This window comes from Marmota flaviventris, chromosome 2 (genome assembly GCF_047511675.1).
Source record: "Marmota flaviventris isolate mMarFla1 chromosome 2, mMarFla1.hap1, whole genome shotgun sequence".
Lineage (NCBI taxonomy): Eukaryota > Metazoa > Chordata > Mammalia > Rodentia > Sciuridae > Marmota > Marmota flaviventris.
Genome location: NC_092499.1, coordinates 160226228 through 160242577, shown reverse-complemented (window position 1 = coordinate 160242577; position 16350 = coordinate 160226228). Strand labels below are relative to the sequence as shown.

The following is a 16350-nucleotide window of genomic DNA, read 5'->3' as shown; positions in this document are numbered from 1 at the left end:
ATGTTTCTAGGTTTTAGCCAATACAGGCAACCTACAGTGCACATTTTTATGAGCTTTCATGTGCACAGGAGGGGAAATTTATCCAGGGTAGTTACCTGGGAGGAGAGTTGCCAGATCAAAGGTGAAGGGATGTCTTTATTGCAAAATCTAATTGATTAGCACATTAAGCAGCTTGGCTATTTACTGCATCTTTGCAGGTCAGTGGGGTTGGGAAAGGTAATACTTACGTAAACCAATCATTAAGAGAATTGGTTTTCTGGATCAAATTGAAAACTATCAACTGTTCATCTCTCTAAGGTTTAACTCAAAGTCTGTCCATATAGAAGAAATGATTTGGAAAATTGTGTAAAATGACTCTTTTTAATATCTTTGGATGTAGGACAGGGACCAGTAAGGAGGGTCCTCAGCCCCTCAAGTTTCCTTCTTTTTTTGTGATCAAGAAAATGTTTGCAAACTTGGTCTGGAAGGCAGATGGAACTGGGTGTTATTGCCTCTCAGGCTTTGTTACAGATGCCTTTTTTGGTCTAAGAAAATCCCATGGACCAAAACTTGGCTGGTCTTCTCAAACAAGCTTCTCAGTGGGGCTTTCTGGAGTGGCCTTGCTCAGAGTGTGAGATGATCTAAGTTTCTTTCCGCTGTCTAGTCTGTGGTTTATTTGAACCCATTGGGTAGAAATCCAGAGAAGAAACAGGCCCAGGTTCCACTGGGTTAGACATCAGAAGCATGCCCCCAGCTGGCCAGTAAGAAGCTGGGGAGGCTCTGTGGCCAGCAGTCTGCATGCAGCTACCATAGGCCTGCTAGGATCCCTCCAGCTGGGTGAGTCAGGCTTCAGCCTCACAAAACAAACTAGTAACTGAGATGATGTTCAATGTGCTTAATGTACTTTATGTCATAGACTTTTCTGTTCTCTTCAGCAACTAGTGGAGTGTTTTGAATACTCTTTAGAAAACAGTAAGCAGGAAGACAACTTGGTAAGAATATAGAGCTTATTCTTGAAGAAAGCAGTGACAGGACTTTGTCACTTACAGAGCTCTTCTGAGTCTGGGGAGGGAGGCTGTTGCCATCCCCAAATCCTACATGCCAAGTTGAATCATGGATGGGGAAAAGGTCTGAGGAGGATTACACCTGTGGCTCATTTGTGTTAATGATTCAGGGACCCGTCTGATCATATTTTGTCTACGTTGGCATCTGAACCACTGTGGTGTGCCAGGTATCAGACAAAAGTTTTCTCAATGCTTTCCACCTGGAAGTAACTGCTGCCTTGGATATCTAGGAATGCATTCTCCTTTGTAAACTATTCTTTCTTCTTTTTCTTTTTTTAATCAGCTGTCAAAGCTTGAGAAACAGCAGCAGAGGAAAGAAAAGACCAGAGCCAAGGGCCCTTCTGAATCAAGCAAAGAGCGAAATGCCCCCCGAAAAGAAGACCGCAGCGCCAGCAGTGGGGCAGAGGGTGATGTGTCCTCTGAGCGGGAACCATAGCCCCTGGAGGCAGAGAACTTAGGTAGGTGTTTATCTGCCTGCATAGCTTTGCCCTCACAAATTTGGGGCAGCAGTAATGAATAGAGGATGAAATGGCTGCTGAGGACATGTGTCCTAGCCTCCTTGAACATGCTTCCATCCTGGAAGACAGATGCTGGCAAGTAAAGTCGTGTTGTATTCATTGAGAGGCTGGAGGGCAGGACACCCACAGGCCCCAGTGGACAGGAATGTGCGCCTCCTTCCTCCGTTGCCAGTGTTGGCCATAATTGCTGCTACCCTGAGTGTGTGGAGAGCACCTGCAGGTATCTGATCCAGACAGCAGCTGTGTGCATGCTCCCGCCATCCTACCACCACTACCAGTCTTGCTCCTAGTGCAGAGGAGCAAGTGGCCTGTGGAGGCCACTGTTCTTAGCAGCAGTCTGCTCTCATGGTTTCCTTTTTGTTCTGACATCAATCACTTTGTCCTGCATAGCACTGGCAATTTACTGTTCCTGCAACCACCCTTTATTCTTCATCATTTCCATGCCCAGATCTGTATTGGGGTTCACAGTAGCATTAAGCTGTCTCCCTGCCTGAAGATCACAAGGCCTCTGAAATGTGATCCAGAAATCTGATGGCCTTCTGCTTCAGTTCCTTCCCTTAGCAAATGTATTAGCAGAGCTTCTTATTTGCCAGACACTATACCAAACACTAGAGATATAGATATGAGGGACCCAGGGGCTATCCATATGGAGTTCACAAATTCAGGGAGAAGAATAGAAATCATTACACCACAGCATTGTGCCTTGTGGTGGCGATGTGACTGTGGTATGAGGTGGAGAGGGCTCTGGAACCAGACCTTGAAGGACACGTAGAATTAGAGAGATGAAGGGCAAAGAGCAGGGAAGAGTTGCCTAAGCCAAGAGAAGAGAAAAATGTATTAGTTTTCTGTCACTAAAACAAAATATTTGAGGTAATCAATTTGTAAAGATAAAATGTTTACATTTTTGAAGGTTTCAGTTCATGACAGATTATCAACATTACTTTTGGATCTGTGGCAAGGTTGGAGAATGTAGTGGAGCAGAACCACTTGTTTCACTGCAGGAAGAGGAAGGGGAAGAGGCTGGGGTCCCATAATTCCCTTCGAGAGCTTGCCCTCAGTAACCTAAAGATCTCTCACTAGGCCCTATCTCTTAAAAGTTCTACTGTCTCCCAACAGAGCACTCTAAGGACCAAGCTTTAATACATGGGCCTTGGGGATATTCTGTACAGCATCCTCTCAAGCTTCCCTGGCCACAGGGGAGCATGTGGGAGAGACATGATCCACCTACACCTGTCTCTTGAATGAAGGATGCAGAGACCAACATTCTTTAGGCCAAGTTATAAGAGTGAGTACCTAACCTGGTTCAGAAGCAGAAGCCAGACTGGACCTTCCCCTTCAGTTTTCACTCCTTGGGCTGAGGGCTGCTGCCCATCCTTCCTGCTTTTCCACTCTCTTGACCCCACTCAGGCATGGCACTGTGTCTTCTTTCTTGGGTTTTGTTGAAAACTGTAAATAACCCTTTTCCCAGTGAATTGGAACCTCAGCAACACGTTTAAAACAAACTGAATTTTCAGTTGCCCATGATGAACTCAATATGTGGAAATTGGATAAAAATATAAGCACTCATCTCCAAACCCAGTTTATCAAACTAAATATACACATGCACACACAAACTTGTGTATACATACGCATGTACTCAAAGTGTGCCTTGGAGCTTTGTATTTTCAAAACAATTTGAAAAATTCTAATGCTGCCTAGCTGATTCCTTTCTGGATTATATTATTAACATGCTAATATATTTAATAAATGTAATGTCTTGATTTTTGCTTTAACTATATCTGATCAATACATTGAAAATCCTTTTTTATCTATTTGGGGTATTGAGTTCTATTACTTTTTAAATCTGTGCAAAACAGAACAATTTGAAAGCTCCCATTTGCTTTAAGTTTCATTAGCTTTGGACTCAGAATAATTCTTGATCATTAATATCCTGTGGCCACTGGACAACCTGGGGGTAATTTTGCTATTTATGTGAGGGGGAGGGAAATAATCTGAGGGCTATGTGGGCAGAGGAAGGGATAGTAGGTGTATGTGTCCCAGAACATCAAGAAGGACATGTCCACAGAGAGAAAAACATAGGTGAGAGTTGGCTTTGCTTTCTAACATTTGCTGGAATCCCCATCTTGGAAGGGGAAAATTCTCATGAATTTGCAAGTATCTACTTCTTCTCTAAAGTCAGTGAAACTTTAAAAAAACTTGTTATTTGTTTTCTTCCCTGAGTGGTGCAGATTGGGGCACATAGAACCTAGGATAAATGGGACTGTTGTCAAGCATTCAAGAAGAACTGGTCAGAAAGGGAGCTCAGCAGCAGAGGAAGTAAACCCTAAGGAAAGTACTTGGAAAAGAGTAGGTGATGACTTGTTCCTTCCTCTTCCTTGTAAGTCAAGTTTCTTACAGCCATTACATCATTATAGAATGAGGGTAGGCGGGGGGAGAGGAGGGATGATATAGGGGAAGCCCCTTCCAGCAGAAAGAAAGTAAAAAATAGTCCTTAAGTTGTGGGGAGGTCAGTGGGAAGGAGCAGAGGGACATATGGAGCAGAAACCAGAGACCACACTCACGTGTTTGAGTAGAAGAGGCAACCAGACATGGTTAGGCATCCAGAGGCCTGTGATAATGCTTCACAGCATTGGTCATTTCATGTAGTGCAGAAGGCACACAGAGGGGTTCCCCTGCCCTGTGAGGGGTGCAGAGGAGATATACATTGGACCTGTTGGGATGGCCACAGGTCCTGGGTAGAATGAGGAAGGGGAGCTTGCCCAGATGTAGAGGAGCAGCTTTACCAGAAGGCTAGAGGCTTATGGCCTCAGCTCTTCATAGCACTAATAGACACTCTCTGGGTCTCAGCCATGACCTCCACCTGGCCTCCTGGATGGAACTTGCAGGGGTTGTAGTGCTAGTGAGAGTAGAGGTCACCAGAGAGGCCTCCTGGGCAATTGAAAAACAACCTTGAATGGCCTTTCTCCCTTGGTGATGGCGCCAGGTCCAGGCACTGATCCATACCAGTCACCTGACCACAGTGACCTCTGAGGACCCAGAGCACTGTTGACACCAAGGCAAGAGGAAACTTCCATGTGCTCAGGATTTCCCTGACTGCTACTCAGAGGATAGTGAGCAAGGTTTGCTCAGCCTATGAAATCACAGATCACATTTTTGCACTAACTTATATGATATTGTCTAGGTTTTGGAGTAAGCCCACAAGGGAAGCTATTCATTTATTGACAATTTAACTTGGTCATCCACTTGTAGTTATTCAAATCAGAAGCAGCAGTGACAGTCTAGTGACTAGTGCCCAGGTCTAGGCATGGATGGATGCAGGGTGTGGAGAAGTCCTTCTGAGACTGTGCACCAGCTCCTTTGGGAATCAGCCAAGGACCAGGGAGGAGCTAGGATGTTCCCACCTTTTAGAGTTTAGCTGCTTTCCTGGGCTTGAAGACCTTAAAGAGGGCTGGTTTTGAACCTTAAAGATTTCCTGGGTTTGAAAACATTAAATGAGAGCTGGTTTTCCACTCATATATTTGTAGTTTTTTCTTGTTCATGTTTTTTTGTTGCCCCTTTTGATGAAACTTATCATATCAATGTACCACAAAATCACCCCACAATATTCAGATACCCATGAAAGCTGAAATAAGTAACGACAGATAGGAGGTGACCTTGGCATTTGTTTTGCTTCACAGAATACAGGAGCCCCTCTCCTGAAGGGAGCAGCAGTTTTCATTTGCTTTTCTTTAAAAACAGAAAGAGCCCTAGGGAGCCTCACAGGCCCTAATGGGGGCAGCTTTGAGTTTGCAAGGCATGAGAGGCAAAGAAAAGGCCAAAGAAAATGTGATGAGAAACTGCATGATCTTGGGCATATTTTTTCTTTGAAAATGAATCCAAAACCTTCATGGTTCAAAGGACATTACCAGGATGTCAACATTTCTATCACATTGCAGACGTTCCTTCTTATTTTATCAAATGGACATAAAACTGCTAAAATTAACTTCTGGTTTTGTATTCTCATTCCTTCAGGCTCCTCACCTTGCTGGGAGGATTTGAGGTTCTCTGTGAGGCTGCAACTCAATTATTTCCCCCTTTCTGACCAATACTAATGCACTAGGGAAAACTCACTGAAAAAATGTGGCTTTTGCTTTTGATTGCAGGTTCAAGTGTCACCTCATTTGAGCATTTATTTATTTATTGTACATTTGAGTATTTATTTAGCTGCTGTAATTAGGGTGTGAGACCAGCACCCCACATTTCTGTCCTCAAATGTCAACACACTCAAAACCAAACAGAGGATGTGTTTTGGAAGCTGCCATCTGTTTGCTTTTTCAACTTGACCTTTGTCTGAATTATAAGATGTGTCCTGGCTGAGCACATTTCTTCCTAATGAGCTAGAGTACTTGAGTGTGTGTGTTTGCGTGCTCTGTTAAAAGGGCACTTGATCACTTCTCACTGTTTTCCCCTGTGTATGGTAGGATCTCTTTCATTCCTCAACCTTCTCTTCACTTCCCTGTGTCAACATTCATAACTCTTCCCCAAGCTCAGGTGTGGATATTTCATGGTGTAAAACTAGCTGAGCCTCCAAAGTGATGGTTTCATTTTTTAAACTTAAAACAGTTTTTTTTTTTTTTTAGTGGTTGTCTCAACTTTACAATATACATTTTTAACTAATCTAAGTCCACCTTCAAATAAGACTGTACCACATTACCTGTAGAATAGGAACTTTATGACACTGCCATTCTCCTAGTTTCTCCCTCCTATCCTTGTGACATTACTGTTACTAATTTCACTTTCCACACTCTCTAATCACTCAGTACATTGCTACTATTACTATTATGAATGGTTATTTTAAAGATAAAGTAAGATTAATAAAAAGAAAAGATTTAATTTGCTTTCATTACAAGAATCCAAGTTTCTGATCTATATCATGTTCCTTCTGCCTATTTAAAAACATTTCTCTTCATATTTCTTGCAGCACATATTTGAGGGAATCTTTGGGTTTTTTTTCACTTTTGAAGGATAATTTTGCTGGTATCAAATGCTATACTTTTTTTTTTACAATATTTAAATATTTTGTTCCACTTTTCTTTTTTTTCTATTTTATTTAATCTTAAATGTATTTTTATTTTTATTTTTTTAAACAAGAAGTTTATTTAAACAACAAGACACTTGACTTGAAGGGAAAACTATCTAGGAATCTTTTTTTTAAGAGTAATTTACCCCTACTTAAAGACAGATTGCCCTACATGTAACAGCTACGTACAAAATTGTCCTTGGTTTTACAATGATAAATGAAAAACATTAAAATTCTCCAATCGAACAAGGTATGCAAGGATTTTTATGTTGTTCAGGTTTTATGTTGTTGTTGTTTTGTTTTTTGTTAAAACAGTGAGAGCAAAATAACTTACTGGAATATAAAGATAAGAACTGAATAAGCATGCCACTAATGGAGAAAGGGGATATTTTCACAGAACCAATATTTTTCCCCATCCCATCTCCATTTGATGTCAATCAAAACATATCATTGGCCATTTAGTTTAAAAAAAATGCAATATGCTTGTGCACATACACCAGTTACTTTATGTACAATAAAGGGGAAGGGGAAAGTGAAAGAATAAAGAAAACTCTACTGTAGTAGTCAGGATGTGGTGGAACCAAATTGCAGTTTTCTAATTGAGAATGTATTCTTGGCCTGTAAGAACAGAGTTCTGGAGTAAAGTAGCAGGTTCCCTTTTGAGTAGACACCTCCTGTCTGCTGCTGGAACACATCAATTGTATCTTCATCCTCCATTTCCAACTGTGCGGGTGTGTCTGTTTCATTAATTGGCTGCCGGTCAAATTGGAATCTGATCTGCCTCATCGACAAACCCTGTCGTTCACAATATGCTTTCATTAGTTTTAATCTTAAATTGCACCACAGAACCATCCTCCCCCGCCACCTTCAAGTTAATATGATCGTTGTTCTCAGTCTTGACTACTTTCTTGGGCTTTTCCTCGGCCATGGCGAGCGCCGGAGTCTCCTCAGCTGCCGCTTCACAAAAGAGGTACCAGGTCCGAGCACACAAGCAGCTCCAGGAGCGGCAGAAGAAGGAGGCGGCAGCGGTGGACGTGTATTTTTATTTTTAATTGACCATGATAATTGTGCATATCTGTGGATACAGTGTGTCATTTTCAACACATGTATAGAATATGTTATGATCAGATCAGATTCTTTCATCAGTGCTTTGTAATTTTCTTTATAGAGATCATTCACTTCCTTGGTTAAATTTATTCCTAGGTATTTTGTTTGTTTATTTATTTGTAACTATTTTGAATGGGATTGCTTTCTTTTTCTCTTCTTCCTCCTGCGTGTGTGTGTGTGTGTGTGTGTGTGTGTGTTTAGTACTGGGGATTGAACCCTGGGGCCCTTTACCACTGAGCCCCCACCCCAGCCCTTTTTATTTTATTTTGAGATGGGATCTCACTAAGTTGCTGAGGCTGATCTTGAACTTGTAATCCTGCCTCAATTCCCAAATTGCTGGGAGTACAGGCTTGCTCCACTATGCCCGGCTAGATTGCTTTCTTGCACCATTCTCTTCTTGTTTGCACAGTTTCTTATGGCAACTGCTCTGTAGCTTTCATCTTTGTTCCTCTGTAATGTGGATTTTCCCCACCCTATCCCTCTGCCCCTGGCTTATTTTACAAATTTCTCTTTGATTTTCTGCAGTTTAAATATGATATGTCTGGTTGTGGTTCTTGTTTGGTGTTCTGAACTCCCTGGATTTGTGACTTGGTGTCTCTTATTAACTTTGGAAAGTTCTTGGCTGTCATTATTTCAAATACGTCTTTGTTAATTGTTCCGCTTGTGTATGCTAATTATGTATATGTTACACTTTTTACAATTGCCTTACAATTATTGGATATTGTTATTGGATAGTCTGTTCCCTTCCTCTCTCCCTCCCTCCCCACTCTTTCTTTCCTCTTTGCATTTTGGTTTGGGATGTTTGTATTGATCTATCTTCAAGCCCACTGATTCTTCCTTCAGCTGTATCTGGTTTATTGATGAGCCAATTAAAGACATTCTTTATTACTGTTAGAATGTTTTTTATTTCTATTATTTTCTTTTGATTCTTTCTTAGAGTTTCTGTTTCTCTGCTTACATTACCCATCTGTTCTTACATATTGTTTACTTTCCCCATCAGAGCCCTTAACTATTAATCATAATCATTTTAAATTCCCTGTCTGAAAATTCCAACATTGGTGTCATATCTCCATTTCATTCTGATGATACCTTTGGGTTTGCTGAGCTTCTTGAATCTATTAATGTATGTTATTTGGAAATTTTAAATAATACTTCTGTTACCTTCTTACCTGGAGGAAGTTCCTCTTTCAAAATCTTGAATATCATGTTATCTTTTTATTATATATGAGAATGATCTGATTCCTCATTGACACAGAGTATGCAATTATGACACTTTACTAGCAGTGGGGTTGGATTTTCTTCTTGGCCATGTTTCTACCTCAGTTACCTTAGTTATTTGAAAATAAGTTGGCAAAGACATAGACACTCAAAGATTGAATGTTCTTTCTCATATGTGGAAGCTAGAGTAAAATAAAGGAAAGGAGGAAGGAAAAATAAGATATCTTAAATATAAAGGGAAGATCAGTAGTGTAGAAGGAGAACGAGAGGGAGAGAGGAAGGATGGGAAGGAGGCAATGCAGAATGAATTCTTAAAAAATCATGTTATGTATGTATAAAAATATACCACAGGGAATTTCACCTTTATGTATAAATAAGAAGAGCCAATGAAATATAAATAAATGGATGAACACAAGGAAGTCTAGAGAGTAAATGAAGGAGAACTGGAAATAGGAGGGAGAATGGGAGGGAAAAGGGGGGCATTGTGAACTGAAATAGAATTCCATACATGTATGATTTTGTTGGAATGAACCCAACTACTATGTAAAGCTCTAATAAAAAAAGAAAACAAGTTGGCAAGTAGCTGGCCGTGATTAGAGAATTTATTACTGAGTTACAGAGCTAAGCTTACAGGTAACTTAGAGTGTACTAATACTTAGTAGCCACTAACTTCATGAATTTAAAAGTAAGTTAACTAAGGTTTAAAAAATATAAAATTTGTAGTAGACACATTTCATTGCCAAGTAGCCACACATGGCTAGTGGCTGCCATATTGGACAGCACTGATGCAGAACAATTTTATCATCACAGAAAATTCAACTGGACCTAGAGGGATCAAGTTATGCTGTTGAGTCCATCATTGAACCACTTTAAGTTCTGTTAGGTGTATGTGGTTAACTGTATACAAATCTACATGAGAAATAAATGGAGGAAGAAGTCAAGCCAAAAAATAAAACCCAACTACTGTCAGAGTTTGTTCCTTCCGCTTTCATAAACATTTTTTTCCTGTGCTTGTTTTATTGCATCACATCAAGCTTTCCATTAATTAGGAAATCAAATCACTCATCCCGTGTTCTCATTGGTCAAGTCAGGATCATGAGAACTCAAGCAAGGGAAGTGTCTTTTGACAGTTCATTGGAGGGCCTCACTGGAATCTCTAACAATGTTAGCAGGTCAGAGTAAATCCTTTATTAATAGCATTGACTTCTCAGCAACTAATGTTTTTTCATAGGACATTCTTACTCTTCTAGGTAAATGATGAGATTTCCCAGTAGTTATCTGAAATAAATAATAAAAACAGTTTTTTTGGTAGTGATTTGCAGAGCAAGTCTGTGGTGTTGTGTATGTACTAAGTCTAGCACTTGCATCTTGTGATTGTTTGAATGGCCTGATGCCAGAAGCAGGTCAGCTGGAAGTCAACATGTTTGAGAGTTTCAGTGTTTAAATAGGCTGTTGAGGGATTCCTTGCTTCAGGTCCTGGGCTGGACTCACTGAAGAGGTTCCCCACTGTCCTTGACATTTGAAGGCAGTAAAAAAGAATCACTCCAAGCACATAGATGGAAGGAGCTTGTGGTTCCTCCACCTTCTTCCATAAGGCTGTGAAGTTGCAGTACTAAGTTGTCATGTACTTCTTTCTACTGCATTAGGTGCCCACAGCCTGCAGGTCAAATCTTCAAGTAGCTCAGCTGGCCCAGGCACTCCTCTCAACAGCTCTCAGAGGGAGGAGGCACATTATTGCCTCATTCAAGGTGTCTGAATTTCAAGCCTCAGGGGCCCACTTTTACTAGAGAATCATGTGTTCATCAGCTTGAACAGAACTTCTGCAGCGCTTCTTATATGGCAAGTGTACCTCACAGATGGCTTCCTTCCACCTTTGTCATTTGTGCTTCCAATGATGTGAGCCTCATGATCTCCAGCTACTCCTAGGTGTTGGCCGGCAAACGGATTCCTAATTTATCCAGTTAGGTTCAAGAAAATAAGAAGGAATATTTAAATAAATGAGATTGAAAATAGAACACAACATCTATTGACCAGTCTATGCATTTTGGTTGACTTTCAGTTGGAACTGCATCTGCTGTTGGCCACAGGCTTTTGCATGCAGTTTGGGAGCTCACTACTCGCAATACTAATGCTGATGCTATGATTAGCCCTGCTGATCAGAGTGCACAGGAGCTGAACTAAGGCATACTTAGTTGTAAGCCCTTTGAGGTAGATGTTTATAAAGTCCCACTGCCTGAATGGTTTACCTAAAAACTTTGAGAATACTTGGGTCAAAACCTCTCAGAATCACTTCCAGTTCTTTGTTTCTTTAGTAGGGAACTAAAATTCCAATCTTACAAATTTTTTGAAAGCCATTTTTATTACAAAATTAATGTTCATTCATATACAATTTCAGAAATGCAAAAATACTCAAAGAAAAATGTCAAAATCATCTGCCATCTTGTTATTTGAAGATAATCATGATTAACATAACACTTTTATAACATTTTTTTCTGAGCAGATTTTATTCTAACTCTTTATCTAATTTTACAAAGCTTCAGACACATGTGCGTGCGTGTGCAATGGTATACACACACGAATGTGTGTATGCAGATGTGTTGTTTTCCTTGACTAAAAACTGGAAGTAATGTTCTAAGGAATGACATTCTGTGTTCTCCACCTGCTGGTGGCCTTTCAGATATCTCTTAGGAAGGAATACAGGACTGTACTGGGTGCATTTTGGAGTATGAGGGTAGGCCTTGGGGAAACCTTCGATCCCTTTTGTGGTTCCAGATATTACTAAAAAGCGTGGATTAGCTGTGGTTCCAGTTAGCCTTTCTTGTGAGTGCACTGGGGCCTGGATATCAAACTGGGCACAGGAATGGAAAGCTTTTAACTCCATTGAGATATCTGCTCATGGCCTGTTGAGAATGTGCTCAGGAAGCACATTCACAGTGACATGCCTCAGTGTATCTGCTGTTAATAGAATCTCTTGGTTTTACTGAAGTCCTTCCAATTAAACTTAAAATGTGAGAGAATAGAAACTACTGCTCTGTTAAGTTTTGAGATTTATTATAACTCTCAGATAGCAAATGCCTTTGTCACAGATCTTGGCAATATCAGCTGATTTTTATTGTATCCTCCAAATTATAAAGGCAAACATGAGAATCTTGGAATTTTTATATTAAAGAACCATCCTTTGAGTAGTATTAAAAATTATCCCCAAAGCAAACATTTAGTTTATTTCTTGCTCCTGTCTTTTCCTATTCCTATCCCTTTACCTCCCTCCCTATAAAGGATTTGGAGATGAAGCTTTTGTATCTATTCTTCATGGAATTTATCCCATACATCTATGTCATATAATTTATGAGCATGGACCTGTTTGTGATATATCCTTTTAATTTTTTTAATTGCTATAAGATCTGTACTGTTCCCTCTTTGATTCCTTATATTGATAATTTGTGTTTTCTTCTTATTTCTTGGTAAGTCAGGCAAGAGGTTTACCAGTTTTATTGGTCTTTTCATTATTTTGGCTTTCATTTTTCTGTTTAAAATTTCAAATTGAAATTGGTTTCTGTTTCTGTTTTTTATCTTTATTCTCTTCCTTCTGCTTGTTTTAGGTTTACTTTGCTTTATTCTCTCAGTTTCTTAAGACGGAAACTCAGATTTGACAGGTTTTTTTTCCTTTTCTAATGTAAGTGCTGAATGCTATGAATTTCCCCCTAAGTGTTAGCCTTAAGTGTATACCATAAATTTTTATATATTGTATTTTCATTTACTTCAAAATATTTCCTCATTTGCCTTGTGAATTCTCTTTGATGTAAATACCATTCAAAAGTGTATTTACATATTTGGTTTGGTATCTTTTGAGCTCAAAAAACAGATTTGGGTTTATATATAGTAACATGGCAGATTTTTCACCGTGTGATGAAACATCATCGTGCTAGTATCATTGGGTGAGCTTGAAAGGATATCTTCAGGTACTTTTTTAATGCTAATGTGCCTATGTTAATTGGAATTGAAGGAGAATTTTGGAATCCTCCTTAGTAATGAATCTTTTTGTTCTTTTTAGCGCATTACCATTGGGCAGATCTGGATCCTGAAAAATTCAAGATGCTAAGTACCTACACTGCTTTAAGAATTTGGGACTGAGACATGAAAAGGAAGATACATAAGAAATTGGGAATCTAAATAACACTGCAAAAAACAAAACAAAAACAGAAAAACCCCTCCAAAACCCCAAACAACAATAACAACAAAAAAGAAAAACAACCACCCAAAAGACCCCTAGGTTTTCTATAGTTGCTGTGATCTGAAGGCAGTGGGTGCTGCTGATGGGAGGCAGTGCGCATGCAGAGGCACACAGCCATGCCTCCCCCACAGAAAGGCTTCACTGGTTTCCACCATGTCTTGGCTTGCTTTTGGAACAGGCTGGCCCAACATCATTGGTCATCAAGTCCACTGTGGTGTATTCTGCTTGTCCATGATGGATCTCCAGCACATCCATGCTATCTGCATTCTTTCCAACACTAGTTCATAAGACAGGGCCCATGTTATGGTATAAGAAGAACAACCATCAATGATAATGTATTGTGTGAAATGTTTGCATCTTGTAAATTTTTTCTTTTTTCTAAAAATAAATATTAATAAAATCCTAAATCTCAACAAACCACTTTATTATCAAACAAATTCTGCTGCTTCTGCTTAATGAGGTGTCTGTAGAATTTCAGTGTGTCTGACCCCTTTCCATGTATATCCACACTTCTTTATTAAAAAACCCTCTTGCCAGAGACCTTCTCTGAGTTGCCCACACAGACCTCTGATTCCAGTGTGAAAGCCTATCCAGTAATTGATGATTTAAAGACAGTTGAAAATGAGATGGCAGGTCAGTGGAGTATAGATGGGTAGGGAATCCAGCTTCAGTATGGCCATACCATTCTGACTGAGACCAAGTGAGATTTCTGCATTGGTAGCTACCTTTGGGAGGGGAGAAAGGCCTCCTGTGTGGAGTTATACAGAAATCCTTTTCTAATAGCTTCACAATTGTCCCTATATACAATCCAGCATACTCAGGGGAATCTGAAGAAAGAGCCACGTTCTGCCAAAGTAGTTTCTCAGTTAAATGTTAACCGGTTAGTGGTACATCTATAATGGTCATTTGGGATGTTATATAATACTAATAGTTATATATATGCTTATCATATAAATGCTTATATAAATATCTTTTTCTCTCTTGAAATATTTCTTGCCTATAGAGATGTCCATATTTGGCATTTTAGTAATGCTGGTTCTTCTGGTCTGACCCAGTCATCTACTTCAAATGAAAACATATTAGGAAGTATTAAAACATCTCAAATGACATCTCCAATGTACATTTAAGTACCTGGAATATAGAGTTAGAAAAAGATTTGCCAGATTGCTTTGTTCTGAACCAATACAGAGATCGAGGGTAATCCACAATAGTTTTAACCTCTAGGTTTCAAACAAGACATCACAGTGTGTCCAGGTCATCATCCCCAGCTCTGTTGGCCATGAGGCACAAGAAGCTTTCCTATCTGAATTGCCTAAGTAGAGTTTGACAGAGTGAATTCAAACTCATTTCTAAAGTTATTCAAACCTACACTTTCCTAAGTGGTATGGCTTGGACTTGCTGAACAGATTTGCCATACATTTTTCTGCTACAACATTTTATTGCCACCAGTTAATGCTTATTCAATAGCTGTAGCCTATGCTTATGGTCAAGGGTGACAAATATTGTGTAGTGGTAAGGGCCAATGTGCTTGATATTTGGATGGTGGTCCAAAGATGGAGACTCTCATTGGCCACAGCCCTGTTCCTGGATCTCATTTTAAAGACAGAGAGACTAATTGGGGTATAAGCAGCAGCATGTGGTTAGCAGCCGAATGGTCTAGAAACCTTAAGGAAGAAGAGCTGAAAGAGTTGAGGCTCTTTAGTTTGGGGGAAATATTTTTTAATATTTTACAGATATAGGGGAGATAACTGGTTAGGAACAGAAATAGGAGCAGTGGGTATAAGTTGCATTAACATCGATGCCAGCTTTCTGACAACAATTTCAAAGTGATGGGATCTTTCGGTGTCTGAATAGAAGTTCTGAGCCTATTTAGGTGAAAGGAGATCTTTTGTTTTAATTCAATAGATTACAAATCTTCCCTCACAGTATGCAGCGAACATGGTGAATGTCAGAAAATGTTCATTATTTTTATAGCATTGTATTGAAGGAAGTGTTTTCATCATCCCGAAGATCACTTTCAACTCACAGGATCAGAGAAGCAGTGAATGCGCTCAAGATTGGCCCAAGAAGGTCATCAAAACCAACAGGGCAAGGTTATAGAGAAACAATGAAAACTCAAGAAGAAACCATCAGAGCATTCACAGCTGCCTCAAAAACAAAAGGTTAATTTAAACCTCCACTTTAACCCTCCCTTGTTTACAATTCTTATGTGGGACTAATGGCTAAAATTAGATTTTGGGTGCAGTTCCACTTGCAGATATAAAACTCAGTCTTTACATCCCTCCTAAAATCTCTGACTCCTGATTTCTGCTTATTTATAAAGCTTGCTGTTTATTGTCCATTAAAACATCATTTGAATGAGGATGGGAGAGGAGAATCGTACCTTTTATGGCTCTTCTGAGAAGCCTTGGCAGGTCTTAGGCCCAGTACTTTAAACAGAGCACTGTGCCGACAACTCTGGGAAGCAGGATCCGTTTAATCTTGCCTTTTGTGGTTTACTTTATAGGAGACCAAGCTCTTGTGGCTACACAAGACATAGACCAAATAAAGGCATCTTCTGGGGCTGGATGCTCCATAGCATTGCCTCACAGTTGGTGGTCCTAGGAAGAGCATTTTCCTTATCAAACTGCATCCTGACCATAGGTGGGTATCAGGGGGCATGTAGAGAATTTAATATGTCATTGATTTGAATGTAAGGAACAAATAATCCCACAAACACCTCACTTCCTTCAACATGGTGAATAACTCTAAAGCTAGAGAGATGATCTTTTCTGTCACTAATTTGTCATTTTCTGCCTTTTTCCAGACAGTTTCAGAATTCTTCATTTGCAATTCATCACTGATTTGAGTCCTTTAAAAATAGAGAACCTCATCTCAAAATACCTATGATAATATCAAAAGAAGAGCCTCCCAGTAATTGTATTAGAAAAGAAGAGGGAGATTGCAATTTGGAGGGGACTCAAACTTTTGCAGGTGCTGCTACGTTTTCATTCTTTCCTGGGGTTAAGATAGCAGTGTATTCAATTTTTGGATGCCTTGGAAAACCAACCTTATATTCCCTTTAGGAAATTATTTATTATTGATGATATTTTAGATTTCTTAAATTAATACATTACTTTTTGATAATATACTTATTAGTGGGGTCTTAAAATAACCTGTTTTGAATCTTCTTTG

The 16350-nt window shown here is 39.6% G+C and overlaps 1 protein-coding gene and 1 pseudogene across 1 annotated transcript in view; one reads left to right on the top strand and one right to left on the bottom strand.

The window, feature by feature from the left end:
• Positions 1 to 13583, top strand: part of Dtd1 (D-aminoacyl-tRNA deacylase 1) — a 191997-nt gene extending 178414 nt beyond the window's left edge. The window contains exons 5-6 of the mRNA XM_027921062.2: positions 1327 to 1501; positions 12997 to 13583. Coding sequence (XP_027776863.1) covers positions 1327 to 1479 — 153 coding nt within the window. The 3' untranslated portion in view covers positions 1480 to 1501; positions 12997 to 13583. The remainder of the gene's footprint in view (positions 1 to 1326; positions 1502 to 12996) is intronic.
• Positions 7143 to 7595, bottom strand: LOC114079725 (small ubiquitin-related modifier 2 pseudogene; annotated as a pseudogene).
• Positions 13584 to 16350: the final 2767 nt, after the last annotated feature.